Source organism: Phaethon aethereus (assembly GCF_964289735.1).
Source record: "Phaethon aethereus genome assembly, chromosome: 12".
Classification (NCBI taxonomy): Eukaryota; Metazoa; Chordata; class Aves; order Phaethontiformes; family Phaethontidae; genus Phaethon; species Phaethon aethereus.
In genome coordinates, this window is record NC_138588.1 from 16,015,850 (window position 1) to 16,039,228 (window position 23,379).

Sequence of the window (23,379 nt, forward strand, 5' to 3'; positions counted from 1 at the left end):
CAAGCCTACTCTCAAAGTGATCAAAGAGCAATTACATCAATAGCAACTGTCAATTTAAAATTGTTTAAAGTTTTAAAAAATACCTGCTCACTAGAAGTAAAAAGATTACTATTTGAAAGAATCATTGCCATAAGCCTTTGAAAAATTTTGTTTTCTTGGATTTAAGGCAAAAAAGGAGCCTCATTTCCCATTAAATACTCCGAAACATTAATAGTGACCCCTATCAGTTAAAACTTTCCTAATTATTTCCTAATGAAAGGGGACTTAAATAATTCATAGAAGAAAATATTCCCAAATAGATAACATTGTTAACAAAGAGTTTGAACTTTTAACTTTATAATTAAAAAACTAAAACGCATCTCAACATACAGAATGCTTGAATTATGTCATAACCATATGACAAGCCAAAAAACTGCATTGCCTGAAAACGTTATACTAAACTTTGCCCTATTAGAAAATGCTTTGCTGTTTCACTATTTTAATTAAAGGACTGATTTAAATTACTAGTAATTTAATTATTTTAATGATGCTTAGCACACTACACGCAATTCTAGCGGAACTAAGTTCAGTTAACTTTTGCATTAAAATCACATTTACTTGTTCAGGTAAGGCCTGAGATTTTTAGATTTTAAATTACTGTATAGCAGATTTTAGCATGATTTGAAACTGCATGAATAAATTAAAATCGTAAAACCCTCAAACATCTTTAGTGCATATAAACAAACTTTATGAATTCAAACATACACAATTCCCTTGTTTCCTATGTCAAAATATAAACTACATAAAGAATCATTATTGTCTCAGATTATTTTTATTTTATGGATAGTGCATACTGAAACAGAAATCAGTATGTATGTCAGAGTATTTCATTTGTCACTTTGTAATATTAAGCACAAGATTCATTAAAAATTATGTTTCTACAACTATCTGAATGTATTTGTTTTAAAAGTTCTCTAAGTGGTAAAGAATGTGCAAGATAGACCTAGGACCTGGAACAAAGCATATTTTCCATATCAAGACCTTGCAGAGAGTTCCGAGTCAAAACATACAGATATTATCAGGATTAAAGTGAGATTTATTTAAAAAGCATGACAAATGAACAAGTTGAGCAGAGCTAGCATTCCTGCAAGCAAGAAACAGTGATCAAATGTTGAATGAAGGCATGTTTGCCAACCATTCAGGATATTAACTTTTAAAAGCTAATTCCTTTAAACAGGAATATTTAATACAGAAACAGAGAGGCTGAATAAATATGATGGGAATTGAAAGGTACTTACTTCTCAGATGAGAATGGTTGTCCTCCCTGAGGTTTAAATATCAGATCAACGTCTGAAGCTTATAATGGTCACTTCGAGTAGCATCTTGTTTAGGAGAAATATTTATAGATTTAGATACGAATCCCATGTAAAAATCTTTAACTCTTCTCTAAAAATTAACATTTGTGCTTTAAAAGATTTTGCTCAATGAAGCAAATCAGGTTGTTTTTTTTTTTTAAACACAAGAAGTATTTCCACCTTCTATGTAAAAAAATTAAAATTGAAGTGATTAATTCCATGCTTCAGGTTGCTATCCCCAATACTTAAATTTCCTAGCGTAATTACTTTATTAAAGCTCTGTAATATGTTTTGTTTTTATATAAAAATCTATCACTTAAATAACAATAGCCAAAAGTTAAATCAGGCACACACATGAAGAGGGAAATTTCAGCAACAAGTATCTCTGAGACAGTTAAGTAAGCACCAGACCTGTTTTAGATGATGGTTGGGTTTGGGTTTTTTTGGTGGGTTTGGGTTGGTTTTTTTGTGTGTGGTTTTTTTGTGGTTTTTTTTGTTTTTTTGTTTTGTTTTTTGGGTTTTTTTACACATTTGTAGTAGCTATAATCCACTGGAGAGACTCAATTGCTAAAGACCCTGTGACAGCATTTTTCAGGGCATGAAGTTAAAATGGGCTGTGTCTTGAAGAATGACAGACAAGGAACAAATGACAATGTGGCCATTTTAGTTTTCCAAAGCACAGTGAAAAATGAGACAGAGAACAGCAAGAGAAAAGTATGCGTATGTCGCTAACTCAAAGTATGCATCTCTCTGGATTGTTTCTAGAATTCAATTTTTTGCTTCTGGAAAAGGCTGAAGATCCGTCACTTTTACTTTTTATGTTTAGGGTCATTTTGTTTATAAAATAATTATCTATTTATAGAAAAATTGAAATACTGTCATTGGAATTGCATCTACAACATTGGTTATCACCATTCTAAGCTATGAGCTTTGTAAGCTTCCTGAACCAAATCCTACCCCCACTCCTCAAAAAAGGCTTTGTTCAGAAGATATTGAAGGGCGACAGAGCAAGAGACAAAAGCTAGAAAGAACTGGACTGTGCTGCTTCTCCGGTGGAGAAACTATGATGTTAGTACTTTGCTATACCTGAAAAAACCCCCCAATACAAAAACACTAGAGAGTTGGTGAGACAGCTTTTAATGAGATTTGTATGATGTAAAACATAGACATTCACAGAGCCTTTCAAGTCATGGTTTTCCTGTAGTTACACACTGTCACACACTTAGAAACATTTTAGACATTAAAATTGGCATTTCTTTCACATTACTATCACTTACTTGGTAAGAAGGCCAATAAAGGGATCTAAACTTTAGGAGGAACAAGCTTGAAAGCATTAGTTCAGGAAAAGCAGGTGAAAAAAAGGTCAGAGATGTCTACAGTGTGCTGAAACTCAAGTAATGGGGACATTGCAGTTTGAAGACTTCCCAAAACTGGGAACTGTTTTTTTCTGGGGACTCCCCCATTCTCCAGTTCAACTGAAACAAACTAGTATATCCTCAGATTGGACAATTTGAAAACTTTAAAAAAGTCAAATAGGACAATTAAAAGAACGTTCACATCTACAAGAGTTCAAATGCTGAAGACACTTATTCTGATGTCATTTTTCACAAACCGTTACCTTCAAATAAATCCTGTCCCTGTGTTTTGATAGTCATTAATTTCTGATGTAAAAATGAAATAAAGCCCAAGTTACAGCATACTCCAAGTCTTACAATGCCTGAACATAATACTGAAGTCATACCTACAATTGCAAGTACCTTCCTCTGTGCTCATTGGAATTAATCCTGTTTCACTCCAAACAACCGAATCAGGACCTTGAAAACTATCAGGAGCCTGGTCCTCTCAGGGCAGGCACAGTTTAGGACGATGTAATGACCGCTGTCCTTTTAATCGCCTCTCTGTAATAATAAGCCTCCAATATTCAGAGATAAAAATCTCTTCCTTCCTTTTTGTGTGTTTTTCCTGAAAGAAATATTGCAACATTAATTAAAAGCCAAACTATATCAATGACTTATGTATGGTACAAATAAAGTTTCATAGCTTAAGAGTTCAATGCCCGTCTCACATTCGCACCATTCTGACTATACATGCTTCTACACCAGAGGTGAACATATACACTCAGCTAAAACATTAAGAAATACAAGATAAATAAATCAGTAGCTAGGATTAGGTCGAATATTAGTTAGAAAAGTTACAGCTATTTATGTACTCATTTGTTTTTCCTAAACACATTTTAAAATATACACAAAACTTGTATTTTAGATGCTTAGACATTATTTCTATCCTTCTGGTTTGAGCTCCTAGGCAGAAATTTAAATGCAACCCCCACCAAATCTATTAGGCACCGACGATGCTGATTTGCAGAAGGGCTGTGATCCAACTGATTTGCTTTCCATACCTTTTGCCCTGACAGAGCTATTGAGCTACAAGGGGAAGCACTGCTATAAAAAACAAACTCATGGGGAAAAATAAAATAATTAAAAGACCCAAACAAGTACTGTGGGGAAGGAAGTCCGAATATGCTTTGATTCCATCAAAGCATATGCTGCTCAGTTAGGGAAACAGATGTCTAAGCAGGCCATTCTCGAACAGCCCTAAGAATGGAAGACTAGCTGGCAGGACTTGGTTTTTAAAAGCAGTCTTATCACTTAAATCAACTATGTAACACCCATGAAAACAGAGACCCAGCTTAGCAGTTTTAAAACACCTTGCAAAAAGCAAATTTGCTCCTTTTAGAAGTCTTATCCATCAGTTTTGCATTCAGAGTATTGCATGTTAATTCCAGTATTCCTCTTCAAAAATACATTTATTTCAGAAGGTATCATTCGGTTGCTATGCTGCCAGGTTCGAATACCCCACCAGTAACTAGTTTCCATTTTGAAGATACGAACAGAGAAAGCTTTATTCCTGTGATCACAGAAGTAATTTAAAGGTAATTTTAGGGCTTCTCCTTAAAGACGTTACAGAACAACAAATGTTTTTCTCTTACCTTTAACTGTATCAAGTTAAAATTGGGAGGTGCACTTTCATAATGTAAAGATAGTACAATCACTTTTTGGCACGACAGCCCCTTTCTGGCGAAAGCCAAACATTAGGTAGAAGTAGAATCTGTGTACTCCTTTGTGCTTTCAGGGTTCAAAAAGCAAATGGACCTTCAGAAGATGATTTCATCAAGTCTATTTATTAATGCATTTCAAGTTTCAAAAAACCTTACATATCTTTGCACAATACTTTATTTTTTGCATTTTTAGTAAAAATTTCCAAAGTGAACAAAAAAGGTACTGTATAAAACACAGTGGACATGAAATCGACAGTAGTATTCCATTTCATTGTCTTGAACTTTCTTTCGGTTTTACCACATCTTGACTTGCAGTGGAGAGTTCAGTGCACATTTCTGTTTTCAGAAAACATTTAACTTAGACGCAAAATAAAATAGGGCAGCATTATGTCTGCCAAAATCCTACCACAGGATAACATTACAGGCAAAAAATTTACATGTTCCAAAGGCTACCACACTCAAGAAGTTATTAAGAGCTCTTGCTGAATAAAAGTCACCACTTTAGAAATGCAAACCCACTTCCAATCTTTGCACAGTCTTAAAACAATGTATTTAAAATTACTTAAAAGCAACTACATACACTAACTAGTTCAGATCATTTAGAATTATTTATATAGTCTATTGGACTTCGGGTTTCATGTACAAAATTTGTCTCTAAACCATGTACAAAAAGCTGTATTTTGAAAAAGTTACCACATACTGTACAAGTTTACAAGGAAGAGATCCCATTATATTCTGTAACATTTTTGGCCTTGCTGGCTTGTGTCACATTATGAGAATGATTGTGTAAACCTTATACTCTTAAAAAACAAAACAAAAACAAAAAACCCCAAACATCGGAAGCCTGTCCAACCCTTAGTAAATTTTCTCCTAAGCAAAGCCAGGAAAATTATAGCCATTTGCGCCGCTAATTAGCTTGGTGCTTTTGTAAAACAAGCAATAAATATATCACAAGCTTAAACATTTTGTAATGCCCCCTTTTCATCTCCTGCATAGCAGTAAGCACCTTAAGACATCTTTTGTTTCCTCTTTCAAAAATGCCAATTATTTACATTCATAATAAAAACTTTGGAATGGGACATTGTGCTGTTGAACTTCACTACTGGTATAAAATGTGGGAAAATTGGTAGTCCTAACTACAATTTTAACTCTGCCACAGTAGCTGGGCAAATTTCTCTACTTTAGTGGTTATCGGTCAACAGTATCATGCTGAGAAGTTATCCAAATATCTGATAAATTAAAAATGAAAATAAAAAAAAAAAATACAGCTTTTCTTTCTTTCCACATCCCTCAGAACACAAACTTAATTGTCACACTGTAAGAATATCTGAACAGCCCAAATAAACTGGTTGCAATTTTTAAAACAAACCGAAGAACAGGCAGAATTTTCTAATAAAGCATGGAAATATTTCATCTAACTATTCATTATTTAACTGAATAATCAGACAAATTAAAAATATTTATGCTGAGCTACAAGAAATGAGACACTTATGTAAGACATTTTTGAAACATTCTGGCATTTGCAACGTTTGCAGAACACCTGTTACATCTCTAAAAGACCATTCAATCTTGTATGCTATGTCTTAGCAGCTGTTTGATGAAGATGAAATGAGTGCTTGAAACAACTTTGATCACGACCAAAAAAATTTGATTTGATTCAAAATTGCTGTGTAAAGCATCACAGGATCCTTGACCATTACACACCATCATCCTCTGTTATCCTGAGTATGTCAATTAAACAGTAATTTCTTCATTAATAGCGGAAAAGTTTTATAATACAAAGAAACATCCATATTGCAATTCTCCTGTTTACAATTGCACACAAGTATGGGTGTACGTTAGAAATACATGTCTGCATATAACAATGTATATACATTGACAAGTAATGTCTCCAATGCTGAGGTGGTCTAGCTTCCTAGCCTTGTCTGGCAGTTGAAAAATACAAATTTCTTTTTTCATTTCTTGAGAAGCAGTTTTACTACAGCCATTATTTGCCTGCAAGTGAAGAAAATGCAGCAATGAAGAGCACAGAAGGGGGAAAGAATCACGATAGTCTAGGGCTTTGTGCCACTAGATTAAAAATATGCAAGAAAAAACACTTCTTTCTGAGCTGGAAGATTTCTCATTAAAAATTAATCATTTCCACTTGTTTTGAGGGCATATCATGCTTTTTTTTTTTCCTCTTCAATTTTTGAAAGTTAGACCAGGGACAATGACTTATTGGGTTTTCTTTGGAGTGAGTTTTCCCATTGTAGGCACTAGGAAGAACCAAGGCAAAAAGCTGTAGTCAACGTCTCATATGTCCCATCTGGTAACTCTCTCGGGGCCTTTGCCGCTGCGGTGGCTGAGTGGTTTGTGGTGGTCTCCTCCTTTTTAAAGTGCCTGTTTCAAAGAAAGGTACACATTATTAAAATGAATTTTAAAAAATAAATTAGTCCCAGAAAAGTTGCCCTGACCATGCAAATTAAATATAACTATTTTTCTGAAAGGCTTCAGATTTAGACCTGCAAGGTTTTAAACAGATGATGATTAAATGCATGGGGTATTTACAGAATACATTTTTATCTGAACAGTAGTTCCTTAAACAGGCAGATTCTTACAAAATATAGCATGGAATAGGAAATAAAAGCAACTCTGACTTAGAAAACCCTTCAAAGCTTTTTTTTGATATGCATATTACATTATAGGAAAATAAGGCAAGAGTTACATTTTTATGAATTGTTTCACTGGCATGAAATCCATTTGTAGTTTCACTGTGCCAGAGTAAGACCTGTAAGTTGGGATACCTGAAATTTCCCTTTAGAACAAAATAGTTGAGGATAAAACATTTCTCTATAACTTTAACTACCCGGTGTACTCACCTGGAAGTGGTTTATGAGGAGGCAACTTTGGATTACTGCTTGGAGTATGAACACTGCATATCTTAATGAAACCAGCCATTAACATGATCAAGGCAATTCCCATAAGCAACACTGCCCACCAATAAGCCTAAAAACACACACAAAAAAATATTTCTGGGGGGCTGGCACACATGCACTAGAGATAGGGGTCATTGAATATGGCTTCCCTTTGCTTTCTGAAAGTCAAAAAGCTGTTCTGAAACATCACTTACAAGACCGTAACATTTTAAAGAAAAATGTCCCCAAAGTTCTTACACAAAGACTTCCCAAATACTTCATTCTATTATCAGAAAAGTATTTCACAGAAGATGCATTACAACAGAGTTATATAAGCCTAAAACAATCAACAGCTTACACAAAATTGACTATGCAGCTCTGTAATGGTGTTTCACTTCAGCTTTCCTCCCAGTCTATTATTAAGAAAGTGTCATCTAGCGCAATAAAAATAAGTGCTAGAGATCAACATATTTAGTTCCTTAAAAGAAATGAGAGCATTCAAATATGAATAGTTAAAACGGGAAAACCCAGAAAATTAAAAAACATGAACATTAAACACCAAAACAGACAGTGAAGTGAATAGAAGCATTAACACAAAATATTTACTTGTTTATTTGTTACCATTCCCTTCAATCAAACTTATTTGCTGCACTCAAGGTGCTTATAGGAAACAAGGACTTTCAAGAATGCTGAAGTACTGTGTATATATACAGCAACATTTACCAACTGCAAATATTGATTAACAAGAAAATTTTATATTAGACTGGCAAGATAAAAAATACTTACCACAATCCATTCTGCAATATTTTCATATAGCTCTGGATTAAAAATTGCCTTCTTTAATCTAGCTAGAGGGCCATCAGCATCTACTAGCCGGCACCTCATAAACACATCACAGTAGCCTTTGAAATCATTGCAAGGAGATCCAGGTTGCAAAGTAATAGTTTTACGACCAAAGTGTTTCTCCCACTGTTTAGAGCCTGTACTTGCACAAGTAGCTGGATCCACTGAAAAGTGAATACAAGTTGGATTAATCAACTGTTACTGTATTAAAGCATATGTGCATGAATACTTTAGTGTTCAATTGTTCAAAATGTTTTTGAAAAATTTCAAGTTTCTATTAATCTGTAAAACCCCAAAACATATTGTTTCCTACAAAATACGGTGCAACGTCTATCTGAAACTAAGTATAAACACGTGAGAAGATTTCTCAGATACCTACTGTTATTTTCATGCTTACAATTCAGACAAATCTTACTTTTTCTCATGCAGCAGACATGACACAATTCTCTGTCGTCCTTGCCATCTGAACTAGCGCATGTACATTCCTCCAAGCCGTACTTCTCACAGATAGAGCCAGCACATTGCTGTTTGAGACAAAAGCACAAGAACACAAAAATCAATTTCACTTTTAAGCACGCATTAGGAAAGATATTAATTTTTAATAGCTGAAAGCTTAATCATAGGTCTAAAGATGCTTATCAATAAAAATAACTAAAGTTTATAGAACAAAAAAATTATTACAGTTATTCAATTGCAGTGTTTAGGCTTACTTGATAATTTTTTTTTTTTTTAAGGTGATTTACCCTATTTTGTTTTTAAACACTGTGTCTTCTTCTAGGGCCTCAGAGTACCCTGCAAAACACTCAACAGCACCGCAATTCACACTGAAACATCATTACTCAAAACTGTGCTTAGGAAAAACAAATCAAAAGCATGGCTTCAAAAACATTTTCTCACGAAAAATAATAATACAAATTAATGGCAGGAAAGATTCTGTACTTAATTGCACTGGGGGAAGACCCTTCAAATTAAAAAAAAAAAATCAGTGTTTTTATAATCTTGTTTCAAAATCAAGTAACTATATAAATAAGTAACTAAAGACAATTCCTCTACCTTCAAAATAACTCTAAATTAGCTAAAAAATTATTACAAGCAGTATAATTTGATTAAAAACCTGGACTGCCGAACACAGACTTACAGCAATACGAGTTACAGCTCTTTAAGACTGTGACTTTTGCTTTCTGCTTCCAAGTAAACATGGATCAATTTATAAGACAATTCACATCAATATTTCATAGCAACTGCCATGGTCTCTTTAAGCCAGGAAACTAATGGCAGTTCAGAGTAACTCTATATGCTTGCACATCTGTGTTACATGCACGTGGGTGGAGGAACTGCGTATTTTCATTATACCAAATTCAACATGTATTGACTGCACATCTAATTTTTCTAAGGCAACAAAATTACTTGACCAAGACTGAAGAAAAATGAAAAGATGGAACTAGGAAATAAAGCACTTTCATATGATGGATTTCTGCCAAAAAACTTTAAATGGAACTTTCCCAAATAGTAAAGCTAGCTTGATATTTGTTACCCGCTTCTTAAAATTTGATGTACATTCAATTATTTTGATTGAAACCAATAAATCAAACTTTTTTTTGAAAAAGAGATTCTTACACTCTTCTCCATCAAGTACTGAGACCATATCACTTCATAATACAGTGCCTTGCAATAAATAACCACAGTTGCATACGATTGTAGTAAAAAAAACAACACACCCCATTTATGCAAACTTGTGTGTGCCTGTTGCAATCTGTGAAGTTTGTTTTAGGCTCAGATGCTGGACAGAGAGCACTGACACCATTACACATTCCCTCTCTTGCACAGTCAGAATCATTTCGACACTTATCAGTCTTCAGTTTGAAATTACACTGTGCAGTGCAGCAGGGGCCTTGACTTGGGCTAGAAATAAACAGAAAACACGGATGTAAAGAAAGAGCATGAACGATTCCAGAAGAACTATTCATCCTGAAACCTCAACATATTTCTGATTTGTGCTAAGTAAAATACGAACTGAAAACAACTTTTCTGTCCCTTAGGGTAACAAAAGGTTACAGCACTGAATACACATTTCTTAGCCATTGCCATAACCAATCAAACTATTTGCATTATATTGGAAAAACAATACAAGTACATTTTAAACTAAAATATATAGAAAATAACAGCGTTTCAAAGTTTGCATGTATAAAATCTTCAATTAGCAAGTTGGCGTAATTAGTTCAGGAACAACTGATTAGTTTGCTAGTATCAGTTTCTATGTAATAAATAGGTCAAGATTTATCTGTCACTGATTAATGTACATTAAGGGGTTTTTTTTCCTACTTTCTGCAGTGATACCACTTACATTGTTTAAATAAACAAAAAAAGGGAAGGAGACAAGTCAGATCTTGTATCAGAAATCAACATCAGCATACAAAAAAAATTTTGGGGGAAGGAAAGATTTGTCAAAGCAGCCATATAGCTTCACTGGTTCCCCCAAAACACTTGGGCTCCTTTCTGTCACAGACATCAAAGCATACGTACGCCGGTATATCACACCAGGATATCTGGTGAAACAGCAGGAAACAATAATTTCTCTTCATGAAGCTGTGTTTGAATACATATGCCATTACAAGCAGCAGAAGAGTGAAGATTATAAAACACATGTATCTACTTGATTAAGGCTAAGGCTCCCGAGTTCTAATCTCAAATTATTCTGTATCTCAATGCTACTCGTAGTGTGCTCACTGGCATTTAGTGGACATCAGAAGACAGCACAGACCTTCTGCAGGTCAAGATCTCCCTATTTAAAAACTACTGCATGCTAAGAAAAACGACTTTTACATTAAGACACGAAAAAAACTGAGAAACATGTAAAGCAGCTAGATAGATACTAGAGTTTTCCTAAAATGTATTTTAATGTGTTATTTATGTAATCTCTTTTTACATGTGGATTTGCTTTACATGCCTTTGGAAACCTCTTTGTACAGCAAAATTTTCAATCTTAATAGAACTAGGAGAAAAGGGAATCCTAAAACAAAAGTGACGCAGCAATTCATATTTAAGACTGTTCCAGCAGGGTATAAAGCTAGACTACAGTTAGCTGAACGCAAGACAGCAAAGAAAGGAGGTGGCGGTGGCACCTGCTGTACTCAGAAGGAAACAGCTCCTCACTATAGATGCAACGTATAAAATCTCAGAAACCATTTATAAAACAAGACAGTGTACGGCCTTTATTTTGGCAGAAATAATAAGAATTTGCAAGAGGAGGGGGGAACGACATGCAAAGTTATTGCAACTATGCATTCACAGCAGATGGTCCTACCGTGTCTACACTGTAGACATGTCTACAGTAGATGCTACTTTTACTTCCACTCCCAGAATGACAAAGATGATTTTTAGGGCAGGAAAGTTTAATTAGAACAAAATCGTGTATGTTATATTAAAAAGTTGAGCTGGTTTAGACTTAAAAATAATAGTAATTTTCTCTGGCTTTGGCCAAGAGTCCAACCAGATGTTAGATTTATGTCTGTCTTCAGAGAGGAAGAAAAGCTCATGCCTTTCATGAGAAAAAAATCCACTTAAGTTTTCAGATGAGGTAAAAATTTAACTTGTATCTTAAGTCACAGAACTATTTTCCCCTCCCCCCCCCAGTAGCAATTAAATAATTGCTTAAGTTTTTGCTTATTTGCATTCTTGGTAATGTATACTCCAAGTGCATGTCCTGGAATGAATACCGACTCGAAAAAGTTGCCATCTCCTAAAAGGTCAACTTTTAGGTCAACTTAGGTCACTCACTAAGTCTTGTGATCTTTAAAAGTTATAAATCACTGTGTACACAACACTGCCAAGATACAAGGTGACTTAAAAACATAGTTTAATTTCATTTATAAAACAAGCATTTAAAAAAAATTAAAAATCCATCAATTATATCCTTCAGTCATTTTCCAGTTAGGCAATGCTGTAGAAATAACACTACGATAGGATCCAATTTCATAATATCCTCCATTATCCTTTGGGCAATTAATACTTTCCAGCATCTATTCTAACAACAGCATCCTAGTCATGTTTTTCTGAATCATACAGTTTTTGCAAGTCTTCTACACATTCCCAGTAAAGATAACAGAATCTCACCCACATATTTTCTGCACTGGTTATTGTGATTTGTTAGTGTTGATACAATCCACTGCCATGTTATGTTTTTTCAAAAGCTACAGAGCAGTCATCTAAGGGAAAGCAAGCTACAATGGCACCAAGAATTGCATAGCATAATCGTGCTTATGAACATCTCACTCGCTGTACAAGGCATTTTAAACAAAATAAATACTTCAAGAATAATGCAGGTAAACAGATCCAGATTCTAAAATACTAATTACAGCTACCAATAAATCCCCAAAAGTGTACTGTAACAGACAAGGACAATACCTGCAGTATTTGCCTGGTTTTAACTTGCATTTTTTATCTTCTGATTGGTTTGCATCATAACAGCATTCATCTTTACACTGGTCACTGTATCCACAATCACACTGTTCTCCTTGTTCAACCAGTCCATTACCACAGATGGGTTGACCAGACTCTGAAAAATGCCAGTATATTTATGTACAAAACAGTACAAAGAACATGCAAATAAACTTTAAAAAGTTAACGCTGACTTGCAACAGCATCCAACCAATCATGACTGAAAATGCATGGTCAAGATGAACTTCAGACTAGGGCTCAAGTCAACTTGCATTATTTGCTTGCCACCCAGCCTAGTCATTCCTGTAATTCATAGAATTTTAAGCCTCTGAGTAAAAGGTTTCTGCTGATAACAGTGGGAGATTCTTGTGTGGACAGGAAGTCAACATTGACAAGAGGAAGTTTTCTGCTCAGCCTCCAATGGAGCAGCATCCTTTCCTGCACTCCTCCTCCTTTTAACAGAGTCTCACACATCACAGAATCCAGAAAGAAAATTCCTGCAATTTTTTTTTTTTTTTTTTTTAAGTAATTTAAATAGAATTTCCTGCATTTTAATTCATGCTACTTACCTGTTGTCCTTTCACCGGACATGACTGAAAACAGTCTGGCCCCATTTTCTTTACTCCCTCCCACCAGGCATTTATAAGGACAGACAAGAGCCCCTCCCCAGCCTTCTTTTCTCCAGACTAAACAGTCTCAGCTCTTGCAGCCGCTCCTCATGTCAGATGCTCCAATCCCTTAATAATCTTTGTAGCCCGTTGCCAGACTCACTACAATATGTCCACGTTTTTCCTGTACTGGGGAGCCCAGAACTTGACACAATACCCGAGATCTCAACTTAAATTCTTCACTTAGAGAATCTTTCAGTAAACTAAAAAAAAACCCAAAAGCAACTAAGATAAAAAAGTAAAAAAAAATTCTAATTAAGCATAAAAGTAATACCATAGCCATTCTGATTTCAGTATTGCTAAATACATACCAACAAAACAATTATTTCTCTTTTTCTCAAGAACTTGGCTGATATTTCGAATGCTACAGATAGAGAACTTGTTGTTGTTAAGTTTGTCCCCAGATGTAGCTCTTGCATACATGATATAATTGCCATTTTCTTTCTGTCCCAAGTTCTTGGACTCTCCTGGAGTACACTCCATTCCAGAATCATGCTGCAAAACAAATATTTGAAAACTATTTCTATCTAGACAGCGTCTCCAATTTCTTGCTATCTTGTTGCACGTGTGCAAAAGTAACCTGATTTGGAAACTTTAACACAGTAAGAATAAAAGGTTCATAAAAACAAAATACCATCTTATACTCCAAGGTTTCTTGGCATACAAAATTTTACAGAAAACAAAGGGGTTTTACATGTTGTTTGTTTTGTTGTTTGTCCCCGCCTCCCCTCCCCCCCCCAGTAGCAATTAAATAATTGCTTAAGTTTTTGCTTATTTGCATTCTTGGTAATGTATACTCCAAGTGCATGTCCTGGAATGAATACCGACTCAAAAAGTTGCCATCTCCTAAAAAGGGTGGTTTTGTTATTACAAAAGGGTGGAATAAAAGCAAGAGCAGTTAACTGAAACTACGCAGTCCATTTTTTCCACTTGTTTTGAGGGAGCTGCAAAGAGATCTTCAGAGGAGACCAGAAGTCTGTTTCTGTCAGCCAGTGACTAAGATCTATGCAATACCCAGCATGATGAATGAAATGCATTACAGGTTGGCATACTAGCAAGTAGCAGACTGACAACGTAGTACGTTGTTAAGTGTAAGAGGAACTCCAATGCTGTTCTGATGCATCCAACTTTCCACAAATACAACCTAAGTCTCCAAAAGTAGTACGTAAATTTTACAATTTTCAACACAGTTGTGAGAACTATATAATTACAGTTTAGTAGAACCAAACACTTATTTTCACCCATTTCCCTGGATCAAATGCAACTTAAGAGTAAAATTAAAAGAAACATCTTCCAGGCTGATCCAAAAGATGTTTCACTCATTGGGAGTGTTGTTTTCAGTTTCACAAGCTTGTATTTTCAGTTATACTTGTAAGGCTTGTTCCCTCTCAGAACAGTGGTATTGGGATTTTCTCAAGGCGCCTGAAGAAAGCATTCCCATATGAACATCTTTTTTGGAAGAACTTGTCATTCCTGTCATGTTTTGATTTCATTTTACTTCCAAGAGTAGCAAGCCTATATACTTAAGCTTAAAAATAAAAACCCCAAACCAGAAAACTTTGTTCTCATCTCCAGCAAAACAAAAAGCCTCATGCTTTCAGCTTGCCACAAAAAAATCATGTCCCTAAATGACCGAGAGACAATTTTGCTCTAAAATATTATTCTTGATATCTTAATCCTCTCCACTATTTTCTTAGGTAAACTTGTAAGTATAAATAATTGAACAGAAAAGAGCCAGTTCTATCTTCATTTGTTGAATAAAGCGTCATCTTAATCAATATTGCATTGATTCTTCCTCCTCTTTAGGATAAACTAAAATACATTTGAAAGATGTGTGTGACCCTAACCTTCAATTAAAAAAACAGAGAAGTTTTTAAGGAATAGTAATATAATCCCTTTATAAGGGATTAAACCAGTAGAAATAAACAATTCTGGAAATCCACTGTTGCACCAGTGTTGCCAAACACTCACAAAAGGCTCCGAGTCCAGCAATCTGGTTTTTGTTTGTATACAATGTGCATGCACATATAGTCACAATCATATTTTCGTTGTTTACAAGTAGTAAAAACTCCATTCGCAAATCATGCACTTCAAAATGGCTGAAAGTGAGTTAACAGATCAATAGTAATACTCACAGGTGAACCAAAGTTATGCCCAACCTCATGAGCAAAAGTGATGTGAGAAACCTTCGGAGGAACATGAGAGCCATAGTTCTGAACAGTGATGATTCCAGTGTTCAAAGACTTCTTCTTACCATCAGAATACAGTTTGCTCTTTTCACATATTCCACCAGAGCTCCCTGCATTTAGACAAAATGTTAAACCATTTAAGAAAAGAAGTACCGTGTTACTTTTCTAGTAACATGTAGAACAAGAAACGTCTTGCCTCCTCCGTGGGTGCTTATGGAATAGGAGTTCTTCTGTGCAATTACTATTAATCCAATGGTGAAAGTAATTAGATATATCCACACTAATGCTCTCAGAACTGAATGGATACAGTCACACAAGAAGTTAGCTGTTTTAGAAGAGCTATTATGTAAGAGCTATTTTGGGCTTTCACTGCACAGACAAGCCCTGATTTCATCATACCTGTAGTACAAGACTAGCAGGGTACAGTGTCAAATACAGGTAGCCTCAATCTACACCCCATTTGGATTTAACCAAGTAAAAAAGTCCACAGTAAAAATCACAGCAGATCCTCTCTCACAGCAAGAGCATTTATATAAAATGCCTAAGATTAGCTATATAACCTTGTCAGCAAAACTGACTAATTTTTCCACTGCACAAACTAAAGCTGAAAATGCTTTTTGATGTGTGGGTTAACCAGACCCATATTTAGAAGGTCAACAATCAAGTGCATCACACAATGTTTGGAAAATTCTCAAAATTGTGACTTTAATTTTACTGAGTTTTTCCATAACTTGAGTTTGTACTGAGGCATTACCAATGTTTTAAAATTCAGTTATTCTATTGCTAACATAAATGGTGTCTAAAAGACATTCTAAAGAAGTTTCCTTGCTTTCTGAAGTAAAATTTCATTTTAGTGATATATCCCATTTAACTTATGTCAGTATGTGGGTTAAAGATGAAAATCACTAAGCAACTTAATTTTCTCAATTAAATTTAGTTTTGGAAGCAGTGTTTATTGAACGTCCATTCCAATTCATCCTATGCTTGCTCAGTCTGTACACCAGACTAACCATCACAGACCCAGTTTCTTATTTACATAGGCCATGGGCATGTTCTTCTTCCTACGGTTCTTCCACAGTCACTAAGGTTAGTCCACACAGGTCCCTTGAACATACTTACTACACTTGTGGGTCCACTGATCTGTTACCTCTCTGAATACTCTACTAATACTTATTTGAGCATTTTAATCTCCTAAAATTAAAGCCTGAGAGACTGTCATACCACAACAGTTGTCCACATAGCTGCAGTACTCTACAACCAACACATGCTTTAGAGAAAAGTACAGCAGTAAATAAAGTGAGGTTGTAATGTATAGCTACATCACATGAACGGTTTAATGTTCCTTCCACAGTTACTCAAATTCTGTTACAGCTCTTGATTATGTTCTCATAAAAGTATCCAGTCTCTTGCAAAGTCTCATAGAACCTGTTGTTCTTCAGCCTAATTCCTTATTATATAGAAATCACTTGAGGGAAGAAACAAAGGAAGACTGTTCCTCCTGAATTCCAGATTTTGATTTCTGTGAAAGTTTCCACAATTTGGAAGTTGTGCTGAGCTATAAATAAAGAATTTGTATTTATTCAAATTTAGAGACTAACAATTTTCAAATATATTATAAGACTCATACATACTATAAAACATCCAGAACAAACATCTTGAGATGCTGCCCACATGAAGACCACTGCTTGATTTTTTAATTTCCCCTCCCCACACACATCAAGAGACATACTTCAGACCCAAAAGACACAACTATATTGAAACTAATGAGAAGCAGTTGAAGAAGAGTCACACAATGATTCTGGTGTCTCCTAGAACAAGAACTCATTGATTTTTACTTTATTTTAGGGGAGGGAAAAAAAAAGATTGCTTCCTATACTACCTAGAAAACTCCAGGATTCTGCATTGTAATTCTACTACAAAATTCAAATTGCATAGTTGTATAAGCTCTGTTTATATATAGCAGAAATACTTGTTTCTTCTGTCACTTTACTGGTCACTCATACCTGTCATAAATAAAAAGCCATCCAAGTAATACCATCTTTGTCTAACAGAAGAAATACGTTTTTCCTTATTGTTCACATCTTGCTCATCAGAAAGACAGCAAGACATGATATACTGTTTATATTAATAACAATAACAATAATATCATCAAACCATACCTAAGCAGAATTGTGAGTAGTTGGTTATGAGATTTTTGTCTATTTGCTGTCAATTTAAATGACACAGTTTCTACTTTTCTTCTTTATACCTACTTACAATACTTTATCTCATAGCACTGAAGGTTTGGATATAATTACCTGAAGGGGCTCCAACCCAAGCCAGACCAAGGACTCCATCATCAAAATCACGGTCTGTAAACACATAGGCCAAGCAATAATCATCATGATTCTGTTCTGAGTTCAGTTCCAGAAACTTTTCCACACCAATGTTAGGAAATCTGAAGGGATTGGAAGAGTCCTTCTCATCTACAGTTGTGTTAATCTAAAAGTAAATTAAGACAAACTGTAAAACATGATTCATTTTCACTTGACTTGTAAATACTAGCTAAGAGGCTTACTGTTGTCAATACCTTGTTATGTTAAATAGTTAAAGATGTTGCTAAAGAGTTATAGGCCTTGACAAATTACTACCCCAATATTTGGAAAACCAAATTCTACAATAAATAAAGAATTGCATTTGTGTAATAAATCCCCACTCTCTTATTTCTTTCTTTTTCCTTTTCATCAGTACCCAAAGTTTATTTTTATCCTCTTAAACACTTTTGGAAGGAAGTTTCAACCTAGCCATTATCTATTTTAGTATTAAAGTTCTTGGACAGCAATAGAGTCTATTCGGTGCACAGCCAACACTGCTGAAACATAAGAAGTTGATTGCTATAAAAATTGACTACAGCTTAATAACAGAAGTAGCAGGCTTTTGTTAATGAACACTAAAACCATACCAAATAAATGGGTTAGGGAACCATTTACTACAGAGACACTCATGTTATGAAATTACTAACAGTACATGGTTAAAAGTGAACAGCAGCATGACTTTTGAAAAATACAGCCTCCAAGCAACATTAGTGAAGCTGAAAGTATCTCCAGTACAACTTACTCTTATTCGTTTCACCATGAAGCTGATGTTACGGATTCCTGAGAAATCTGTTGACTGGTAAATTGTGTCAATCGCTTTAACATGGCTGGATATCTGTCAAAAACAAGAGTACCTACAGTTCAAAGATCGATGCACTATGCTACAGCTAGTCTTAAATAGCAACAACTGCAAGGCCTATATTTTTACATACAGGATATTATGCCATATGTACTCTTCAACTAGACCTTTTTAACCAAATGCTGATGGCAAATAATGGAACTAAATCACTGCATAACCTACTATCTGCATTGCCACCATGCCAGATAACAGCACAGTATTTTGCCATTTGCTTTTTTTTTTTCTCCACATAATTCTATCAACTATTCAGACACCTACCCATTCATGATACTCATTTGATTCATTGCTACAATAAGATAGTGCTATAGTTAAAATTGTATTCAAAGCATTGGGTTTTTTTCTGTCTTTTTTTTTTTTAAGAAAAAATTTACTTGTTACAGCATTATTCTTTTATTTCTGGTAGAAGACAAATGTGAAAAAATGACCATTTACCTTTTTCAAGAGCACATAAAAATGCTAACTCACTGAAAACCTGATTTTGAAGGTGACTTCAGAGCTTTGGGAAATGTTACTCAAATTGAATTGTATATGTACATTGTGATGAATAAATAGTAAAAGACAGATTTGCAAGTGGCAGTGAAACTTCAGACCTCAAGAGAAGTGTGTTAACATGCTAGTTATTTTTAGCAAATGATCAGCAAACAAACCCTAAAACCACACAAAACCTTTTACCAGTTATTAGTATATTGACAAATGAAAAGCGTCTGCCTTTAGATGCCACTGTCTTCTAACCGTCCACTACATCAGCCACTACAGGAACAGATCTCAGTGTCATTGGCTCACAGTGTTTTAAACCAAAATTTCAAATGGAAGGCTATGCAAGTGTTAAACACAGAAGCTTGGCAGGCTGTCAAACAGAATAGAACTCTTCAGGAAGTATTATTTTTCTGAGTTAAGAATTGAGAAAAGTCAGACTGCAAGTCTTGCTCAGAGGTGCTAAACAAACCACAGCTGCCATTATTAACTAAAGGAAGCACAAGTGCCCAGGACTTTAGTCACACATACATAGTATCTTTTTAGTGAAATAAAAAAGCTGTTTCAATAATGTAAAAACAAATGAAACAAGACATTCTAAAGTAAATAAGCAATAAAATACACAATGAAATTACATTAAGTTTATCAGAAATACACAAATAAAGTAAAAGCAGATAGTCTAAAACAACAGGATTGGAAATACCTGTGCAATTACAGCTTCCCTTGTTCCATAATGCTTGTAGAACAGATGATCCGTCTGAATATAGAGCTGACATGTATTTTTTTCAGCCTGAGTGGCACGCTTTTTTCTTAAAAGTTGTGGGCCATTGTTCTTAGGGTCTTCAAAGGGCTTCTACATATACAGGAAATACATACATTAATTTTGTATTTCTGCGTATTTGTATATGCTGCACTAATTACCCAAAAATAGTGATGCATTTTTCTAAACATACTCCACTAATACAGATTTTCATTCTTTTTCTTTAACCCACAAAGCTTCATCAATCTTGAATTAAACTAAGTATGTTATAGCCAGTTTTAAAGTATGCCATCTATTTTTAATGATATCTCAGTCAGACTTTCCTATGTATTTCATTTTGTCTTACAAAAGGCAGTCAATGTGAAATAGATTTTTTTTTTTATTTTTATTTTTCATAATCCTTTTCCAAGGTGAACAAACAGTTTGTAGATTAGGAAAAAAACAGCACCAGGAGACTTAAATGCACCCTCCCTAACAGAGATTATTTCACATTGTAACTACCTTAATCAGCTACGTCGGCAAACAGAAGTACTTCAGCACTTCATAATGGAACAAATAGTACACTACACATGAAGTTAAGTAGTGCTCACTAGTCAGAGCAGCATCTCCTAACACTTTTCCCCTATGGTATTCACTGGTTGATGGTCCACTCTCTCCATGAAGTTTTGTAAGTAAATTTTTGGGAACACACGTTATTGTTACCAACACCGAATTGTGTAATACTGTTGATAATTTTTGGCATCATAATGTAAATAAACTAAGTTGCTCAGGCTATTTAACAAGCCATATTGCATAGTTTTGTTGGCATATACTTAACTAACACCACAAAATGATGCCAAAACTTGAAACAGCGCAGAACATCGCTAACACTAAGAGAAACTCAATAATTTACTGCTGTAAAGTGTTGAAAAAAAATTCAATTTCATGACAAGTGATGCAAACATGAAGCCAAAAAACCTGCAGGACTCTAAACAGGTATGCAAGTCGCTTCTATAGACCACTTACCTCGTATTACAGGCCATCTGTAGCATATTGTAACCCCTTCAATCTTTCAATATTGCTACTAAGACCCTCCCACTCACATATCACTTCAGCTACCACTGAAAGCACTCAGATATTACAAGCGTGTTACATTAACAGAACTTGAAAGACTAAAAGTTATTACTTTTTAAGGACAAATATATTACTCGGAGATCAAGGGATCTTGAAACTCTACCTTCTCAACTGCAATTAAATATATTCCTCATCTCAAGCTTGATTTCCACATCCACCTAAAATTCCAAATGCTGAAAAAATTGGTATCATGTAGGATTCATTAAGACTATGAATGAGCTAGCACATCTATGCTGTAGAAGCATTTAAAAAAAATTCAGAAAAATTATGTTAATAAGAAACCTCTAGCAATAATTTAAGTACCTCACAATGTTGAGGGATTATGACTGACAAAAGTAATGGAGACAATATACAAGAAATAGGAATTTATTACACTAATTTCTAATCAATATAATCCATTAGCCTCTGTTGTACCTCTGTTATCGGTTCTTCTAAACCGGTCATCTGGTACTTCTGCATCCTTTCAAATACTGAATGATCTGCACAACCTCCTTGTGGTCCATATTTATGTGGATATTCTGAAAAGAACAAGGCCAGATTGAGTTTCAAACACCACGTACAAGTGCAAAATATGGCTGTATCACTGCAACTTATTCAGTTTGTGTCCAATATTGCTCATGTGGTTTGTGGGAAGCATTCTAAGATTCAAGCTTTATGCAGCTGTCTTTTTTTCGTTAAACATTTCAACATTCTTAGTTTTACAAACAGAACAAAACTGCCACTTGCTTAACATTGTTTTCTTATAGATAGCAAAAGACTATATGATGAGCAACGTCTAACATAAGAACACATCTGTATAGATTACCTTGAATTAACAGCAGCCTTAAAAAGCAAAAAGGAACTCACAATGGAAAATGATCAGAGATCAAGTATACTAAAGACTGCTTGGACAGGAGAAAGATTTTTTTTATGCTACTTGGTAAACTAAAACTAAGAAACCTTGCTAACATTCTTAGGTGATTCTATTACTTTATTAATCTTCCATGGAATTTTTGAAATTTTTTTATATAATGCAACTTAACTACCAATATGTAAGAACTGAAACTCTAATGATCCTTGGTTTCGGACTCAACTCTACAATTCTAGAATTATGGGTTTCCTAGCAATTTTACTGACATGATGAAATGCATGATTTCCATTCTGTAAAGTAAACAATACAATTAAGGATAAGAGATCTGTGTGTCCATGTATATATGCGTGTGTGCAGATTTAAAATTTAGAGAATTACAGATTAGAAAATTCACAGATATATTTAAAACTTACAGGCAAAGTAAAACAAGGCCAAAAAGAAACATTTGCATCACCTCCTTACTATAGCTGACTATTTAAATTTTAAAAACAAAACTGCAGTATTATCCAGGTACACGTCCGTTAGCCATGCTGGACATCCAAACTACCTCAGTGAGAATATCATACAACTGGCTGCTTACCAAGGGCAATTCTTTCAGTATTCATCAATGCAGATCTCACTGGACACGTGAATGTGCTTCAGACACATATGGTTAGGTTTTAACTGTTAGTACATCTCGGAGATTTGTAAGCAACCTAGACTTGCAGAAGCTTCCTCTGGAGATGAGGAAGTACCGAAGGGAAGAGGTCTTGCCCTTCCATTTCTCTGCGGATTGGATCCCGTTATAAATTGATGCCCCAGTATAATGGAGCACAGATTATGGGAGCCACATATGTAAATACTTAAGGAACCAGTTTCTGTAAGGCAAACCATAGTCTTAACATCATCTCAGCAGGGTGCAGGTTTTGTCAGAAATGTGTAAGCGTTACCAAGGTTTGTTGGTATTTGGGAGTTGTTATTGTGTTGTTTTAAAATTTGTTTGGTTGGTGGTTTGTTGTGTTTGTTGTTGTTGTTTTTTTGTTTTTTTTTTTAAGAAAGTGTGAAGATCCAGAATCACAGCATAAATGGCAGAGAATCATAGGAGTAGATTTATAAAGCCTAAGACCTAGCACTGAGGACCTGATGTCCACATTGTATGTATTTCAAAGGATTTTACCCTGGACTAGCTCTAGTCTAGTTCTGTGGAGTCAAAGCCTGGTAGCAGTTGGAGCACAGTAAGACAGTGCACTCTGGTACAGTTTGATCTGACAGTTGCCTTTAATATTCTGTGATTTTCATACCTGTTTCCTGCAGTCATACTGTATGATACTGCTATTTCAATACACAAGCCCAAATTGCTTCAAATCTTCTCCCTATAGCATTAGGCTCTAAACTTTAAAATCATTAAAAGCTGGGTGAAAAATAAATAGCAAACAGCAATAAAAAAAATAATCATATGTTTAGTATACAGCTAAAGTTGAGTTCTCAAAAACCCGAACCATTTAATACTACTTTATGCTCCAAAATACCCAAACACTGGATTTGGTAGACCCACCAGTAAGCT

General features: G+C 34.9%; 1 protein-coding gene across 1 annotated transcript in view; it reads right to left on the reverse strand.

Moving 5' to 3' along the window:
• Positions 1-6,679: 6,679 nt before the first annotated feature.
• ADAM10 (ADAM metallopeptidase domain 10) overlaps positions 6,680-23,379 on the reverse strand; it is a gene marked incomplete at both ends in the record, with an annotated part of 48,336 nt that continues 31,636 nt past the window's right edge. The window contains 12 exons of the mRNA XM_082004880.1: positions 6,680-6,774; positions 7,254-7,380; positions 8,076-8,296; positions 8,548-8,656; positions 9,851-10,034; positions 12,537-12,687; positions 13,549-13,732; positions 15,373-15,536; positions 17,724-17,907; positions 18,523-18,615; positions 19,817-19,966; positions 21,401-21,504. Of these exons, the coding sequence (XP_081861006.1) occupies positions 6,680-6,774; positions 7,254-7,380; positions 8,076-8,296; positions 8,548-8,656; positions 9,851-10,034; positions 12,537-12,687; positions 13,549-13,732; positions 15,373-15,536; positions 17,724-17,907; positions 18,523-18,615; positions 19,817-19,966; positions 21,401-21,504 (1,766 nt within the window). The remainder of the gene's footprint in view (positions 6,775-7,253; positions 7,381-8,075; positions 8,297-8,547; positions 8,657-9,850; positions 10,035-12,536; positions 12,688-13,548; positions 13,733-15,372; positions 15,537-17,723; positions 17,908-18,522; positions 18,616-19,816; positions 19,967-21,400; positions 21,505-23,379) is intronic.